The sequence below is a fragment of the Pararge aegeria genome, chromosome 2 (assembly GCF_905163445.1).
Source record: "Pararge aegeria chromosome 2, ilParAegt1.1, whole genome shotgun sequence".
Classification (NCBI taxonomy): Eukaryota; Metazoa; Arthropoda; class Insecta; order Lepidoptera; family Nymphalidae; genus Pararge; species Pararge aegeria.
In genome coordinates, this window is record NC_053181.1 from 13,562,383 (window position 1) to 13,578,263 (window position 15,881).

Sequence of the window (15,881 nt, forward strand, 5' to 3'; positions counted from 1 at the left end):
GGCGATACTGCACGACCTTTGGCTGACGTCATCCTCAACTGTGTATGAGATACGGCATGTTATTGAGATTCAACCTGCGGACTTCCAGTTTTAGCAGCGGTGACTGCCCCGAATACATAATGCCAAATGCTAGGTTTGTGGCACGGTAAACAATTTCGGCCTTCACGACTCATTCGTGATTGTTAACTCAAATTATCATGGCTATAGAATTTCATCAAATGACGTAGATATCATGTTTTAGACAACAAATATACGCTTTAGTGTACATAGATGGTATTTACTTAACACAAGTAAGAACCATGACTCTATATAATAATGCAACATATAACTACTCTATCTTTGCCGGGCATCGAACCCAGTACTACTGCGTCAGGAAGTAGGTTTTAAGTAGCATAATATGTTATACCTACCACAAAAAAGTTCTTATTCCGATCTTGTTTACGAAAAATACTTATCGGCTTATTGTTGTCTGATGTGGAAAAAAATATTGGCCGCAAGTAAGATTGTATTGGAAATAATAAAAAAGTGTTGTCATATTTATCTTGAAGAAAGTCTAAGATATAGACTAAGTAGGTGTGATAGACAAACGGTCACACACCAGCACACACCTGCAATGCAATTTTTGCGAGCCACACACGCGCGTCGGGAAAATCGTATTTTACTTCATGTATTATGCATTTCTTTCTGCTCATTGGAAACACAGTACATGTTGGTATACAATACACTGTTACCGTTTTGGGCATTATAACTTACCTATTCATCTTGTCAATTTCCAAGTATATACTTTCTTAGTACTTAGGAACAATGAGGCCACCGGTTCGTGGCTACAATTTTCTGTTCCTGGATATGTTTGGCCAAACGGAGACGATTTAAACTTGAGCATGAAGCCCAAGAACATGAAATTTGGAACTCCCTACAAAGACCTATATGCAGGTGTAAAATAGTCAAACACTTTCACCCTTTCTATCAAGGGAACTGTGATCAATTTCGGGATAAAAAGTATCCTATGTGCTATATCGCAGTATGAACTCAGATCACGCCAAGTTTTATTTGAATTCATTCAGTAGTTTCACATACAGACAGACTATAAAGAAAATAAAAAGTTTTGGCGTCTGATCGATTATAATAAAGTTCAAAAAAAAAGTTTAAAATATCGTTTCGGAATTTGATCCGTTTAATTTTTATTATAAGTATATTATAAATCAATCTAGTAAATAATAAATCATAAATGGGATTTATGAAGCAAGCAATTTGTTTATGTATTCTAAGAGCTGTGTTATCTTATGGCCGGGTCATAATGTTCCAATTTGTTATCATTTGTTTGCATATGCGGATGCAACGATTTACCTAAATACGTCTTTATATTACCACTTGTGAAAAATGGTTGTGCTGATTACAGTTTCCTATAAACAACTACCTATATTACTCGTCTATCTAATATAAATAAGACATGGGGGTCCTAAGTTGCTATTACAATAACTTTTCAGCGGTATATAAGTTTATACTTAAAGTTTATAAGTGAAAAAAAAAACAAAATGGTCGACCCGTCCACTGAGACTGTTGTAATAATAAGCTTGTTTTTGTTTGTATACTTGGGTCAGTGATATAAAAGGATGTGCTAGGTTAACTGGTGAGATCATAGAGTTAATTGGGTAGGTAAATAATTTCCAAGATTCAATCGTAAAGTTCTATGAATCATATTTAAGACCATTTATATAATAACCTGATCTGTACAGCTGAGTTGATTGTTTTTTAAGTTTGGTTTTTGGGTAGATAGGCCCATTTTAGAGAGGGCATTTAGAGTCTCCCTAGTCTATCGAAAAAGAGCTGTTAAGACAAGGCTAATCATCTCACAATATTTAAAATTTTATTGTGTGTCTATTTATTTGCTGACTACCCAGTGCCTCCTGCACATTGACAAAGGCTTAAGATAAGTCCTGCAGTTTTATAATTTTGATTAGTGAGTGTAGTATTGCACACTACACTGAGACGAAATATCAATTTGATGAAATTCTAAAATGCATATAAAAATTTTAGAACCGACGGAATTTGAATCTGAGATTCTTTTTACCCCGGGAAGAATAGATTTGTATATAATCCACCTTCTGATTGCCAAAGGATTTTCAGGCACCAATTTGGCTGCTAAATTATATCTAAAGGTACAGTTTGGAGTTCTTTTCGTATATTTTATTTAACCTACCTAAGGTATAACTTTCTTCTAATATTCAAAAACGTTAAATATAAAATCAACTGTCAGATTAAAAAGTATAAGATTAATTTATATCGAGAAGCGCACCACTATCTTGAGGTCAGGCTCATAAAGGTCAAGTTGGATTGGCATTTCCATCTGTCCGCACAGTGTTTCGAGAACACTGATTCGACCTCCACTAACGCAAGCCACAGAATAAAAACATTCATCTTCTTATTAATTGATAGTAACCTGTGCTAGACAGTCGACTCAGTGGGAAACCATGAAGATCTGTGCGTTTGTTTTGCTCTTTGTCTTTTGTTGCGTCCAATGTGAGTATTCTTTTGAATTTTAACTTTCTTGTTCAGATACCATCTAAAATATGCGCAAATTAATAGTCTGTTTAGAAATTTTCTCATCGCACGTTGAGTTTCGTAAGGCGACTTACCTTACGCTGTTTTTTTATATTTGCGTATCTCTATCTACTATTATCTTTTACCTAAAACATTTACACAAACAAATTGAAATTTAATTATATCTGCCTGCTAAAGTAAGTACTGTTCGTTCCCTAGTTTACACTTCAAAATTATCCGAGTTATGTGCGTTTAAAGTTTAATCAATTAAAATGTCGCTTTCTTTAACGGTATAGGAAAATATCCTGAAGAAGTTACTATCTGTAGGCATTTTCTTTTTGGTAAGTAAACTTAAATGTTTTTTTATATTATCTTTGTAATAAGTTATAATATTTTTTTGTATGCCTTACAGGTCGTAAAACTTACGCGCCGATCGACAAGAATGCTAACGTTGCTTTTATAAATATGGAAGGCGGCGGGATAAGGCCGGCTCCACGAAACATCAGTCCAAACCCAACCACCGCACCGAAAATACCGGACACAGCGAAACCAATTCAAACTCCTCAACCAGCGGCACCAGTGGCTCCACCTGCGGTGAAACCAGCTGCTGCCCCAACAGTTCAGCCACCAAAAACACCAAGCATAATAACACCAAAGCCGGTCTACCCTACCCCCGCAGTGAATCCCATTACCACTCCTGGACCTGGAAGCGTGAAGCAACTTGTTACTTTTTACAACAGTCAGGGCAAAGCCAGTCCTATTCGACCTTATTCCTACAGCCAGGCTGTTAAACAGGGCTAGTTATATAAGCTATTTAATAAAAATAATGTAAATGTTATGATAAATCGAATAAACTTAATTTGCTCGTACTGGCAAATTCATTTGATTTAATTTTGATTTAATTACTGTATTTACAAAAAAAAACCAAACTGTCTACTAATCATGAAAGCAATCCTTATATGACCTTTAATTTTAGTTGTTTTATTTATAGAAACAAATCCTGTGGTTATTGCAATGGTTTTTATTGGCTGAATGTATGCTACTCTAGCTTTTTTTTTTATTCCACTACAAGTTAACCCTTGTCTGCAATCTCACCTGCTAGTGAGTGATGATACAGTCTAAAATGGTAACAGGCCACCCTGTTAGGAAGATGACAGTTATATTAGACCCATAAAGCTAATCGGTTAAATCGCGATATCGTATAGGAACGCTAAATCGCTTAACGGAACGTCTTTCGGTAGCGTTGGGGCTACGTCTAGCTGGTCGTTCTAGCCACGGTCGAAGACTCCCACCAGACCAGACCAGACCAGAGGATATTCTGAAATTAAACATTCCCCAAATTTCCCCTGCAGGGGATCAAACCTGAAGCCAATAACTTAAATCCACAGCGCTCACCGTTCCGCCAGGGAGGTCGTCAACAAAAGTTACATATTTATTGGCCAATAGTGGAATTGTGTTAGCCAATCAGAAAGCAATGTCGCTATCATTCTAAAAGTGACCAATGATAGGGGGTCATATGTCGTTTGAACCCTTTCAAACCTAAGATTAATATGAACACTCAATAAAGACAGTGTATGCAAGTTTATGAATATTTATAGAAAAGAAAGATTATTTAATTAGATTTCATGGAATAGAAAGAGTATTTTTTCCATCCAATTAGTACCTACTCGTTATTTAATTAATTATGTAGGTATAATATAGTAGCTACTTTCATAAGGTAATTTCTACGGTGCTATATGTTTCTAAAGTCAGTGACCGCTTCATCAGCCGGATACATCTCGTGACATAAAAGGCATGTTAAATCGTAAACAATAGCTGCAGCCTGCAAAGCTTGCATTGGATCAGTGAAAGTGAGAACGGACGAATAAAACCAGGATGTTTGTGCATTTTGCAGTATTCATTCGCGGTTTATCGCAGATTTTCATCTTAAAATCTATATTATTGAACATATACGTCCTTTTTGTTAAAGTATCGACATACTTCTCTCCAACGTAGATCTTTAGATATATGGGGATTACCCTAATGGTGGTGGATATGTGACGATACAACCTGAAGTGCCTGACGCTTGCCTGGAAGATTGTATAAATCTACAAACCAGATTATAGAACACATACCTGTGTTCTTTTTGTTAAAGTATCGACATATTTCTCCCAAAGATAAGTAGATCTTAAAATATATCGGTATTACCCTAATGGTACCACCATTAGGATATGTGATAATACTACATGAGGTGGAGTTCGCTTGCCTGGAAGATTGCATAAATATCCATATTATTAATGGGTTAGGTATACCTACTAAAGATGGCGCTGTCCACTCTGTGCCTTGGATAGGAAATGAAGCTCATCACTAACATACTTAATAATAATAATAAAGCCCACTAATCGCATTGGAGCAACACGGTGAGTTTAAGCTACCATTCCTTCTGTCCTTTTTTCCCAGAGTTGGCCTTAATCTGCTTTTCTAGGCAGTGGGAAGACTCCGCCAATTTAGTTATTCCGGGCTGGTGCTGAGATATTATATATTAAATATCTATTACCTTAATAATTATTTTATAACATTGACTTTTCTAGTCCATTGATTTCATGGATACAGCACTGCTAAGCTGCTGGGACATTTTTTTAGTTCTTATATTACTACAAGTTTGCCCTTAACTGCAATTTCACCTGGTGGTAAGCGAAGATGGTAGCGGACTTACCTGTTATAGGAGCTATATACTATACTATACTATACTGGCGGCTTCTATTTGTCGTTAGGAAGGTAACTTGCCATGGCCGTAGCCTCCGAACAGACCAGGCCAAAGAAAATGCAGAAATTATAAAGTCCCAATCGGTTCCTGAGTTAAGAAATTGGCATATTCTACTCCCACGCTACTCGAGAGCTCAATAAGGCTTTAGTCCCGGTTATTAAAATTAATATTTGATTGCTAAAACCGATGCAACCAATATTGGAGCAGCGTGGTGGGTCTAAGCTCTTAATCTCTCTCCTATAAGTGAGGAGAACCGTTCCCAGCAGTGGGACATTTGTATACTGAGGATGGCCTATAATAAACATTCAAAATTAAAACGCAAGGTTACGCAATCTAGTGAAAGTATTCAATGTTATTTTTGGGAAATACATGTAACAGATCTACTTTCGAAATTCCACGTACATAAATTTGGTCTAATTTTCGTACGAAAGTGAAATTAATGGTAAATTATTAGCCCGCGTTATTCTAACGCGTGGATAACGTATCATACAGAAGAATAAATTACAATAGCGACGGACAGACTGTACTATAGGTTTGTACTCTCGAAGCAATAAATATCTTTATATATATATTTCTTGGTGCGTGTGTATGTCACTGAACTCCTCCTAAACGGCTGGACCGATTTGAATGAATTTTTCGGTATGCGTTTGGGCGGTATCCTGGATGGTTTAGATTCACAAATTAGCTCGACAGATGGCGCTGGGTTCCGCTATCTATATATATATTTCTTGTGTGCGTGTGTGTGTCACTGAACTCCTCCTAAATGGCTGGACCGATTTGAATGAATTTTTTGGTATGCGTTTGGGGTGGCACCCTGGATGGTTTAGATTCACAAATCAGCCCGACAGATGGCGCTGGGGTCTGCTAGTACTTTATGGATATTATATTTCTGACAAAAGACGATTATATTCATCCTGTTAGGTTGAGTTTATAAAAGCTAGGGGCTGAGCATTTACTTATCAGCTTTTTCTTTTTACAATCCACTTTCTCAACGATGTGGAGCATTATCGTTGTTTTATTGACTAAAAAACAATATTCCCACTGTAGCAACCTACCTGCTTAAAGGTAATAATAATTTAATTTTATATTAATAAAAAAAATACCCATAACTAACTTCTGGAGTGGTCAGGGATGATGCAAGCCTCGTCGTCCGATCTAGGCGATATGAAAGACCGACCTGCAAAGTGCGATTAAACCTTAGGCAGCTATAGTTTCCAGATGGTTCAAATTCAAATTGATTTATTTCAAGTAGACTTACTCTATAAGCATTTTCGAAACGTCCAATCTGTTTGTAGTGACTCTACCACCTGTTTGGAAGGCTGACTCTACCGAGAATAAGCTGGCTAGAAACTATACGCAGTTGCTCTTTTCTAACAGGTTACAATACAGTATTTTAATCGGGGCATTAGTATATTTTTAAATTACTGGTTGTAGTAAGAATAATCATGATTATTGGTGCCTTTTCGTGACCGCAGATCAGAATACAGTTGTCACCACCCCCCCTTTTCCCGCGGGTTGCGTACGAGGCGACTAAGGGATCATATCAAAGACCGAGCAGCAATATCCTCTGTGCTAATACTACGCCTTTATGAGCAGATTTTTTGTTTTGGTACATTAGTGGTTAATATGGGTATACCTGAGTTACTTTCCAATTGACTCCTAACCAAAGCATTGTACTCTGCTATCGCCGCTTTCATGGTCTTAAATCCCGCAACGGTACGAAGTAAGAATTCTAAAAAAATTAATTATAATGTTTAATATTAATTATACAAAGGTTAGGTTTAAAACTTGCGAGGTTATAGTTTTTAATATAACCTCTCAAGTGTGTTAATTTCAAACGCGCTGCGCGTTCTAATTCTATTCTTCAAAAGTTGCAAATAAATAATCAAATCAAACAATTTGTTTTATTAAAAGTTTAATGTAATATATTGGATCATGTTTAATATTATCATTAAAATTACTTAGCCCATTATCGATTCACGATTAGAATAGAAATAGAGTTTAGCCAAAAACGCTTTCACTGTCTGTCGTGACTCACTTTCGTTACGTCTGCAGGACCTTCTACGGTCTGAATGCACTCAATTTGTATTGTGCAACGAGTTCGCATTTAAACCAAATATTAAACAATGATTCATTACATAACTGGGTTTTATGACGTTGGACGTAACATTTGGGTTTTTATAACAGTGAAAATGAACATTTATCATTTGTAATCTTTTTATTGCTGTTTTATGAAAATGTTGTAAAGCAGCAACTAGCAGAAGGTATTGTCTTATAAATAATAACGTTTTTTAACTGAGATCAAGCCTATTAGCAATAAACATTGTAAGTTGTTGAAAAATATTACGCAGTGACCATTATATGGCTGCCACCTCTAAAACCTTTAAAAGGTTAGCAGACTGCCAAGCAGCCTGCAGTCAAGCGCTCATTTGTAGTGAAATAAAAAAAATAACAAAAATACTCTACTGTTCATCACGAAACTCTGCGTAGGTACACGTTTTCAAGAATTCAGAAAAGGACAGAAATACTGTTCCCGAAGGATGGAAAAAAAGAGTTTAAGTAAAAGATCACTCAGTTGGATTGACAAGCTCTACAAACGGAAAAATATTAAGGCGGATAATCATTTAATCAGAAATATGGTCAATTTAGTATATCTTTTCTCCGCTGTGAAGAACTAGATAGATTATATTATTAATAGTTTAAGCTTTTCTACCCCATAAAGCAGTACTAAGCACCTCAAAAAGAACATATACCACTATTGTTATATGGTAACTAAGGGAAAATAATGCAGAACGGGCAACAGAGTTATCTGTGCTACTACTTCTACTGCTTTCACCAATGGACATGGAATGGACTATGGACCAACCGTCTGTTGAGAGAGGCCTGTAGTACAGCAGTCAGCAGTGGACTATTATAGACCATAAAGGTTCCTGCGTCTCAATATCCTTACTAACATTATAATAAGTACTAATACTTCCCAATAATAATATTAGTAAGGAATAATTACAGTTACACAAAAATTAGTAAATCTATAAAGGTACGTATCAATCTTTATAATACTGGTTGCTGTTTGAAATTAGCACTCTCTATACCACCGACTGTTTTAAACCCAGCAATTTATCATACAGACAAGCAATTCCACCGCCAATTCATATATGAGCTTAGACAATGGCTTAATCCTATGGTACATGCCAACTAATCTGCACACAATAACAAGATATCATTTTGTGGCTACATGCATTCTTGAGCTGGCGAAAGTGCTTTTACATTTGTAGTTATGTGAGACTAAGAAACTATTCTCAAGTTTCAATGATGTAGTACCCTTATTAATACAGAATAGATTAATTCATACTAATACCATAAACGCGAAAGTGTATCTGTGTGTTTTTTAGTTTTTTTATTTCTCTCTTATATTCGGCTTAACTACTGCACCAGTCTTGATGAAATTTGGCACTTATATAGGTTGCATCCTGGACACAGACATAGAATTCTTTGATCCCTAGATAACCCACGATTCCTGCGAGAGTAATAAATAGCCAACGGCAACAGCTAGTGATTCCATACATTTTATTCAAAAGTTTTACTGCTTTTACAAATGCGAATGTTTGTTTGATGTTTTTGACTCAATTACGCCGGAATAGCTGAAGGGGTCTGGATGAAATTTAGCAGATTTATATAGTCTGTAATAGCACATAGGCTACTGTTTATCCCGGGAAAAGTAACGTTTCCCACGGGATTTCCAATAACCGAAATAAAGGCGGACGAAGTCGCCGGTAACAGTATGTTGTGTAATTAAAATAGCTATTTGAATTTAGAATTTGGATTTGTTGAAGGAATTTACTTTGAATCCTTAACTAGTTATTCACGAAAGCTTATCAGAAGTACTAGGCGGTCAGAAATCTATTCGATTCGTAAACATTAGAATTTCCTTTCAATATCCGCTTGGGACTCTCACTTTCCTTTCAGCTCCGGGCGCAGGTACGTTGCAAAATACGCAAGATCCGCCCCCATTCCGCCCGCATCCGCGTCACCGCACTCATATTGAATAACGTACGTCGTTTGTTACATTTTAATGGCTCTGGCGTACAATTATGAAACACTAATTTTGGGCCGAGGGTCAATGGCATACTATTACGTTAACCACTCACGTAGGGAGAATTACGATCATATGGTCCGACGGCTTGTTGCTGGTATTTCATTAAAATTATGAGTAGATCGCAGGTTCTCTCACACTACCCTATTAGAATTTTACGAAAAATCGCATTTCCACGACATTAAACTCTACTCTTCCTTTACATTCTTTAACAATGAAAAACTATCTTATATACTTGATCTATCCAAGGCTTCGCCTGTAGGTCCTATTCCACTATTAAATTACTACTTCCTTACTAAGAAAAAATGTGTGTAACGTCAAAAATGTACTTTAAATTTATACCTAAACTATAATATAACTAATAAACTTGAAAACTTAAAAAACTTTATTGTGCCCTTTTTGACTAGAATGTTAAAAATGTAAGGAACGGTAACAAGTGGTAACTATTGTATTTGTTCATAAAGACAAATGAAGTATTAAGAAAATAACTAACAAACCGATCATTTGTATTGTAATGATTATATCAGCCAGTGTCTGTGCATGTTTTTGTTCGGGTGTGTGTTCGTTTGTGTGTGTATATAATATTGTGTGCATACCTGTCTCTTGTATATGTGATTGTTACATTGTCTATAATGATATTAGGACAATGCTAATACTAATCATAATGCACAAAAGGCATCTTATGTAAATCGGCGCACTCAGTCTAGCGATTTGGATACGGTGACGAATTTAGCCCAATTTAGTTAGTGTATTCAATTCCGTTGTGACACACAAATGTTATGCAAAGCGGATCTGAGGAACTTAGTTGGTACAATAACTTTAGTGAAAACACTTTGTTTATGTATCGTGTTTGCCCAATTGGCTTATAAGGACAATGGAATGGGCCGAGACAGGTTTCAAAAATTGCAATGTACATACTCGTATATATCTAATAAACTATATTAAATCAATATTTCATTTTTGCGTGGCGATAGTAAGCCCTAAGACGAATGGGAAAAAGCTAGGTAATAGATTAAATATTTTAATGGAAAATATGTTGAGTCTTTAACTAAGCGATCAACTGAATAAACGAATAGGCTGCTGTAACCGAAAATAACGCTTCTTTTAAACAAAAACGCAATGCATCCTAGCATTGCATTTTTGTTTAAAAGTACGAGAAAAAAGTCAAACTTAAAATCCAACCAAAGGCGTAATTGGCGAGTCATCGACTTAAACAGTATTGAAACCTGAGATTGTTCTACAGTGATTAAATTAAAAACGCATATATTTCCGAACAGTTAGAATTGCATGCCGCGGGGCTCAAACTTTGTCCCCCCAAAAGGAAAGAGGAAGCCTTGCCCACTAGGCTATAACTGCTCTCATATAATAAATGACATCACATTAATGTAATTTTTATATCACATTAATTAAACTTATGTATCGGTGGATTCAAATGATAACAAGCTATACAATGATTTCGGTACCTACGAGAGTTACATAGATACAAACATGCATACATATACTACGACAGTACACACATCGCCATCTAGCCCCAATGTAAGCGCACCGTAGTAACAATGTTATGGGTAATAAGAATGAGATAAAGATGAATTAGTCGTGGATAACGCGCCCACTGCGCAAACCGGATGTCAAACACACGACATGATGACGAAAAAATGCAGGGATCCTACGGGATTATCAATAGTACTGCCTTGTACTTAGCCTACAGCCTTCCTCGATAAACAGGCTATGAAAAGCAAAAAATATTTGAAATCTGACAACAAAATATAAGCAACCTGGAAAATTGTTAATAACGGGTCTGGAAAAACAAAACCTCGCGATATAGACTTCGAGGTAATTGTCAACGATAATAAAATAATCTCTGACGCGGTGGTTGCAAGTACTTTCGAAAACTTTTTCCAGAGTGTTCCCATATTGTTGACAGATCCTCTAAATTCCACGCCCATAGCAGCTCAAGAGTTTATTTATCTAAATAAATCTACTAATGCGAATGTGAATTTGTCAGTATGTTTTTCTTTCACGCAGCACCTTTCGCCTTTATTATAGGTATCATTTGGGAAATAGAGATACAGTGCACACGAGAGTTAAACAGGTACTTTATAACTGCATTCTACGAGAAGAAATGTATGTATGCAAAGGATATTCTTAAGTAGGTTGTGCTCTGATGAACACGCGCTGTAGACTCCACCTGTCGCGCTGCTCTCTGCGCCCGCACAGAAATATGAAATTGACGGAAAGAGTGAAATCGAATAAATTGCCCATTGTAAGGTGCACGAATTTGGCAAGCTTTACTTTCTGTTTTAATCTCGACACGCGGTGGCAGCAGTGGAACGATAATGCCCGCGTATGCGCAGGTGTGATTAGTGACGGTGATGCGTTTCTATTTCTCACTCCATGCGATTCAAACGTGTAGGTATACTTGGTTCATCTTATTAAGAAGAGCGATGCGACGTGTTAAAGATTTCTTAAAGTTCGACTTGACAAGTTACTTGTTAAAAGCTCGTAAACTTTGTGGGCAAAATCTATTAGCGTGGGTTGACTTGGGAATCATAGCCCCGGGTAGCAGGTTTCAGGTAGAAATCTACTTATCTTTGACAGAAGTGTAGTAACTAGCTACAGCCAAAGCCTCCCAACAAACTTCAGAGAACCTTATTATATCTAAGTATATATCTGTTTGTTCATCCGCCATTTAACATATTAAACTTATGGGGCGGCGAATTTTCGATTGGCACTGCGCAACGAAAACTCATTTTACGATTAGATTCGTTCCGATTCGTTTGATTCTAATATGCTTATGAATCTTCTATTTTAAAGAGAAAAAATACATTGTAATTGTTTTCTAATATAATCCAGTTACCATTAGGCTAGATCGCAAGGCAGACCTAAAGATAAAATGCTACTTTACGCGCGTTGAAGTCGTTTTATCAGAGTAGTTTTTAGCAAACAGTATTTTCTTATTGGAATAATGATTGATCTGAAACGCATCAATCAAAACGTTTGGGTTCTTGTTCACTTAGATTTATTAAATGCATATTTGAGCTACCTGTGGCCTGCTATTTCATTGGTCTAAAATGCTGAAGTGGCACGGGCTGGAGTTGGAGTTGAAAGGGCTTATAGTGGAGACCACGACTCGGCAATCGGAGTGTAGGGTGCCTGACTAGGCAGTGCGATGCTTTTTTCTTAGTGGCAGGCATCCACTAATGATGGATGCAGAAAGCTGGGAGTAGAAATAGTTGGCCCAGCTTGAAAGAGGCCTATGTCCAGCAGTGGGTGCATATGATAATGCATATTCTTCTCATCTTCATCATGTGTGATGATGACTGTTTCATGAGTATTGAATTTCCGGTTTTCCATTGGTATAAAAAACGCCTTGAATTTTAAACTTCTATGAAAATAATAATTTATTTATGCAAAGAATGATTACCTATCCAAGTTAGTTTGCGTAACATTATTAATAGAATTAGCATAAAGCCTGACTTTAATTTTAGCAAAACAGTCTCTAATAAATAGGCAAAGAATAAAATAAATATTAATTTCGTACCTACTTTAAATCATAAAAATACTCTCACTGACATATTTATTTATCTTTTCATTATTATTTATATGTTATCTCTATGAAATATATAATAATTTATTAAAACAAACTTGATCCGTTGTCTCATTTGCAATTCATCACCTATCCAATGAAATTGTTAAAAAGGGAAAATCAATGTTTCACTATCGGCACTTTCAAATACACTTATTTATCTATACCTACTAATAAAAAGTAAAGCTAAATTGTATTTATTTGTTTTTATGTTTGAAAGCGCTACTATATACTACTACTAATATTTTCAGTCGGATTTAAAAAACCTTTATTGCATTTGATACTCGTTGCTCACCGGAAAAAACCTGTTCAAGGATTAAAATCACTTTACGAACTTTAGGAAATGGAGGAATAGCGAGGGAGGATGATGTGACGCTGTGGGTCGCGATATTTTGTATACAATAACGGCTGATAGTTTATGTGGGTAAATTTTCAAGATATACGCAGTGGATTTGGGAAATTATATTTCAAGGCATTTAATAGATATTCCCCGCAATTCTTGGGGAAGCTTAGAAACTATTTTACATTACGCTGAAACTCTTACGAGCCAAACAAATGGTACCACCCAGTTCTTCCAAAAGATTTCTTTTTTTTCTTCTTTTCAGCCCGGAATTTTTGGTTTGGCATGGCCTACCCTTTGGCCCTGAAAAGCACATTAGGTTGTTATTACTGACCCGTGATAGTAATGGTTTAAGTCTGCCGTCCCACATTGGAGCAGCGTGGAGGATTCAAGATCTAAATACCTATGGTAAGAGGCCGATCTTCAGCAGAAGTACATTCATATGTTGAAGTTAGAAAACAACAACTACTGAGTTTCTTGCCAGCTTCTTTTCGATAGAGTCTGTCTTCCGAACCGGTGGTAGCGCCACTAAAAACATTGACGTTTCAATAGTGCGGATAGAGTAAGCCTACTCAAAATAAATGAATTTTGTATTTAAAGAAGCTGATCAAACAACATTAAATATTGTTCTAGCTAGGCTTTAGTCGTGAAATAAGCGTAAGGTTTCGATACCAAAACCGATTTAGAGTATGCGTTAACTAAAGGGTCATACCTCCCACCAGATTAGACCAGACAAAATTCAGGAGATATAAATTCTCTCAAATTATATATGCGGGGGATCAAAACCGGGACGTCCAACTTAAAACCATAGCACGTACACCGTTGCGACAGGGAATTCGTTATAATATATAAATAACCATAACGAGCTTTCGTTACTATAGGAAGCAACTAAAGATACAATAAAATGTACAATAAGGTGTATAATTGCCTGAATGTAAAGAAGAAAAGTGGCCATGACAGGTTATAACGTATTCATATATATGTCATAGATTATCAATATTTAAACCTATCCTTACAAAACACACACATGCACAGACACACACACACTCACAAACACCCATACACATACACCCACACCTATACACACCCAATTCGCCACACTTATTAAATAATCTATATATTATATCTCAATTCTCTTAACTCAAAAAAAAAAAAATGAATTGATTAAATAAATATAATAGTTTGTAATTTTCATCAATTATATTATTTAAAATTGTAACACTTAGTTATAAATTATTATGTGCAATAACGGATACCTTCGATCAGGAAGAGATCCAAAAGCTATACCACAAAATCGCATGATTTTAGCTTAGTTTTTGGTTCAACCATTTTAAATTAATTTATTATATTTTGCATCATTTGAAAAAGAAAACTGTAACTTAGATAAATTATGTAAAATTGGTATTTGTAATGTTTTCACCACTATGAATAAATAAATTAATTATAAATTAATTATAAATTAATTATAAATAAATAGATGTACTCATCATTATCGACCCATTCGCGGCTCTACTACTACGGGGCATGGGTCTCTGAATGAGTAGGGTTTAGGCCAATTGGTTGACTTCACACATCTTTGATGTAAGTAGATTTGATATATTTTGAGTAGCGTGACGAGAATCGAACCCATCCCCAAAAATGAGACCGAAGTCGTAACCACTACTAGGCCATCACCGCATGATATAGATGTAAAGCTTTAATTTGTTACCATTACAATTAAAATTACGGGGAACTCTCTATGCTGTATATTGGCCAAGAAAAATGCGTCGTCAAAAAACCAATAAGGCAGTTAAGGCACATAGTTATATCAATAGCACAATGAGTAAAGGGAAACGCTCAAAAATACGCTATTACGAAATTTCGTTCATTCATGCCTACGCACGTGTTCTGTCATTGAGGTGACATCAATGGCGTCATAATTTCAAAATCGGAATCCGCGCCAAATCTGCCCGATCCGGGATAGAGGCTTGGTGGAAACGTCGCAGGTGCAGACGCAACTTTCTCGCGTATAAAACCTGGCGGGCGCCGGCCGCCGCGACCAGTCCGCCTAACATTGCTGCACCCGCGCACGCGCTACCTCCACCCGCGAAAACGAAAGTGACACCCCTACCCTTCAGACTGTGATACTGTGATTGTGTTACTGGAACAGTGATCGCTAGCTCACTCTGTTATCCTGAAACTGTCTCTTCGAACTCTTACCGCGTTGAAAGCTCGCCTGAAAAGGTACAGATATGGATATGTGTATGAAATTCATGTGATAACAAGTGCATGTGTGTAAAAAATCGTCAATTTACGTTGAGGATAGCGTTCGCCGGTTTGTTGTATCCAGGATTTTTATTTCAAAATAAGGTTTGCCTTTTTATTGTATGAAGGCTTTATTCATAACTTGTTTTATAAAAATCCTTAGTTCATAAAAATCCAGGATAGTTTAAAAAAAATTTTAAAAAATTATAATTCGATTTCTTATTTTAAACCGCTTACAGTAGACTTAATTGAAAACGGCTTAAACAAGAGAGAAACTTACAAAAAAATAATGTTACTTTCTTTTCGAACCTGTTGGTTGATAGGTATACAG

At 36.2% G+C, this 15,881-nt stretch overlaps 1 protein-coding gene across 1 annotated transcript; it reads left to right on the forward strand.

Moving 5' to 3' along the window:
- Positions 1 to 2,343: 2,343 nt before the first annotated feature.
- Positions 2,344 to 3,422, forward strand: LOC120631344 (4-O-methyl-glucuronoyl methylesterase 1-like). Its single transcript, XM_039900848.1, has 2 exons — positions 2,344 to 2,520; positions 2,954 to 3,422. The coding sequence occupies exons 1-2, from the start codon at positions 2,472 to 2,474 to the stop codon at positions 3,340 to 3,342; spliced, it is 438 nt and encodes a 145-aa protein (XP_039756782.1). The 5' UTR covers positions 2,344 to 2,471; the 3' UTR covers positions 3,343 to 3,422.
- The last annotated feature ends 12,459 nt before the right edge of the window (positions 3,423 to 15,881 follow it).

What these genes read in the sequence shown, in the direction of transcription:
- LOC120631344 (XM_039900848.1), top strand. Translation starts at nt 2,472, where the DNA reads ATGAAGATCTGTGCGTTTGTTTTGCTCTTTGTCTTTTGTTGCGTCCAA. An exon ending in TGTCTTTTGTTGCGTCCAAT is followed by an intron (nt 2,521 to 2,953) that starts GTGAGTATTCTT and finishes TATGCCTTACAG; the next exon opens with GTCGTAAAACTTACGCGCCG.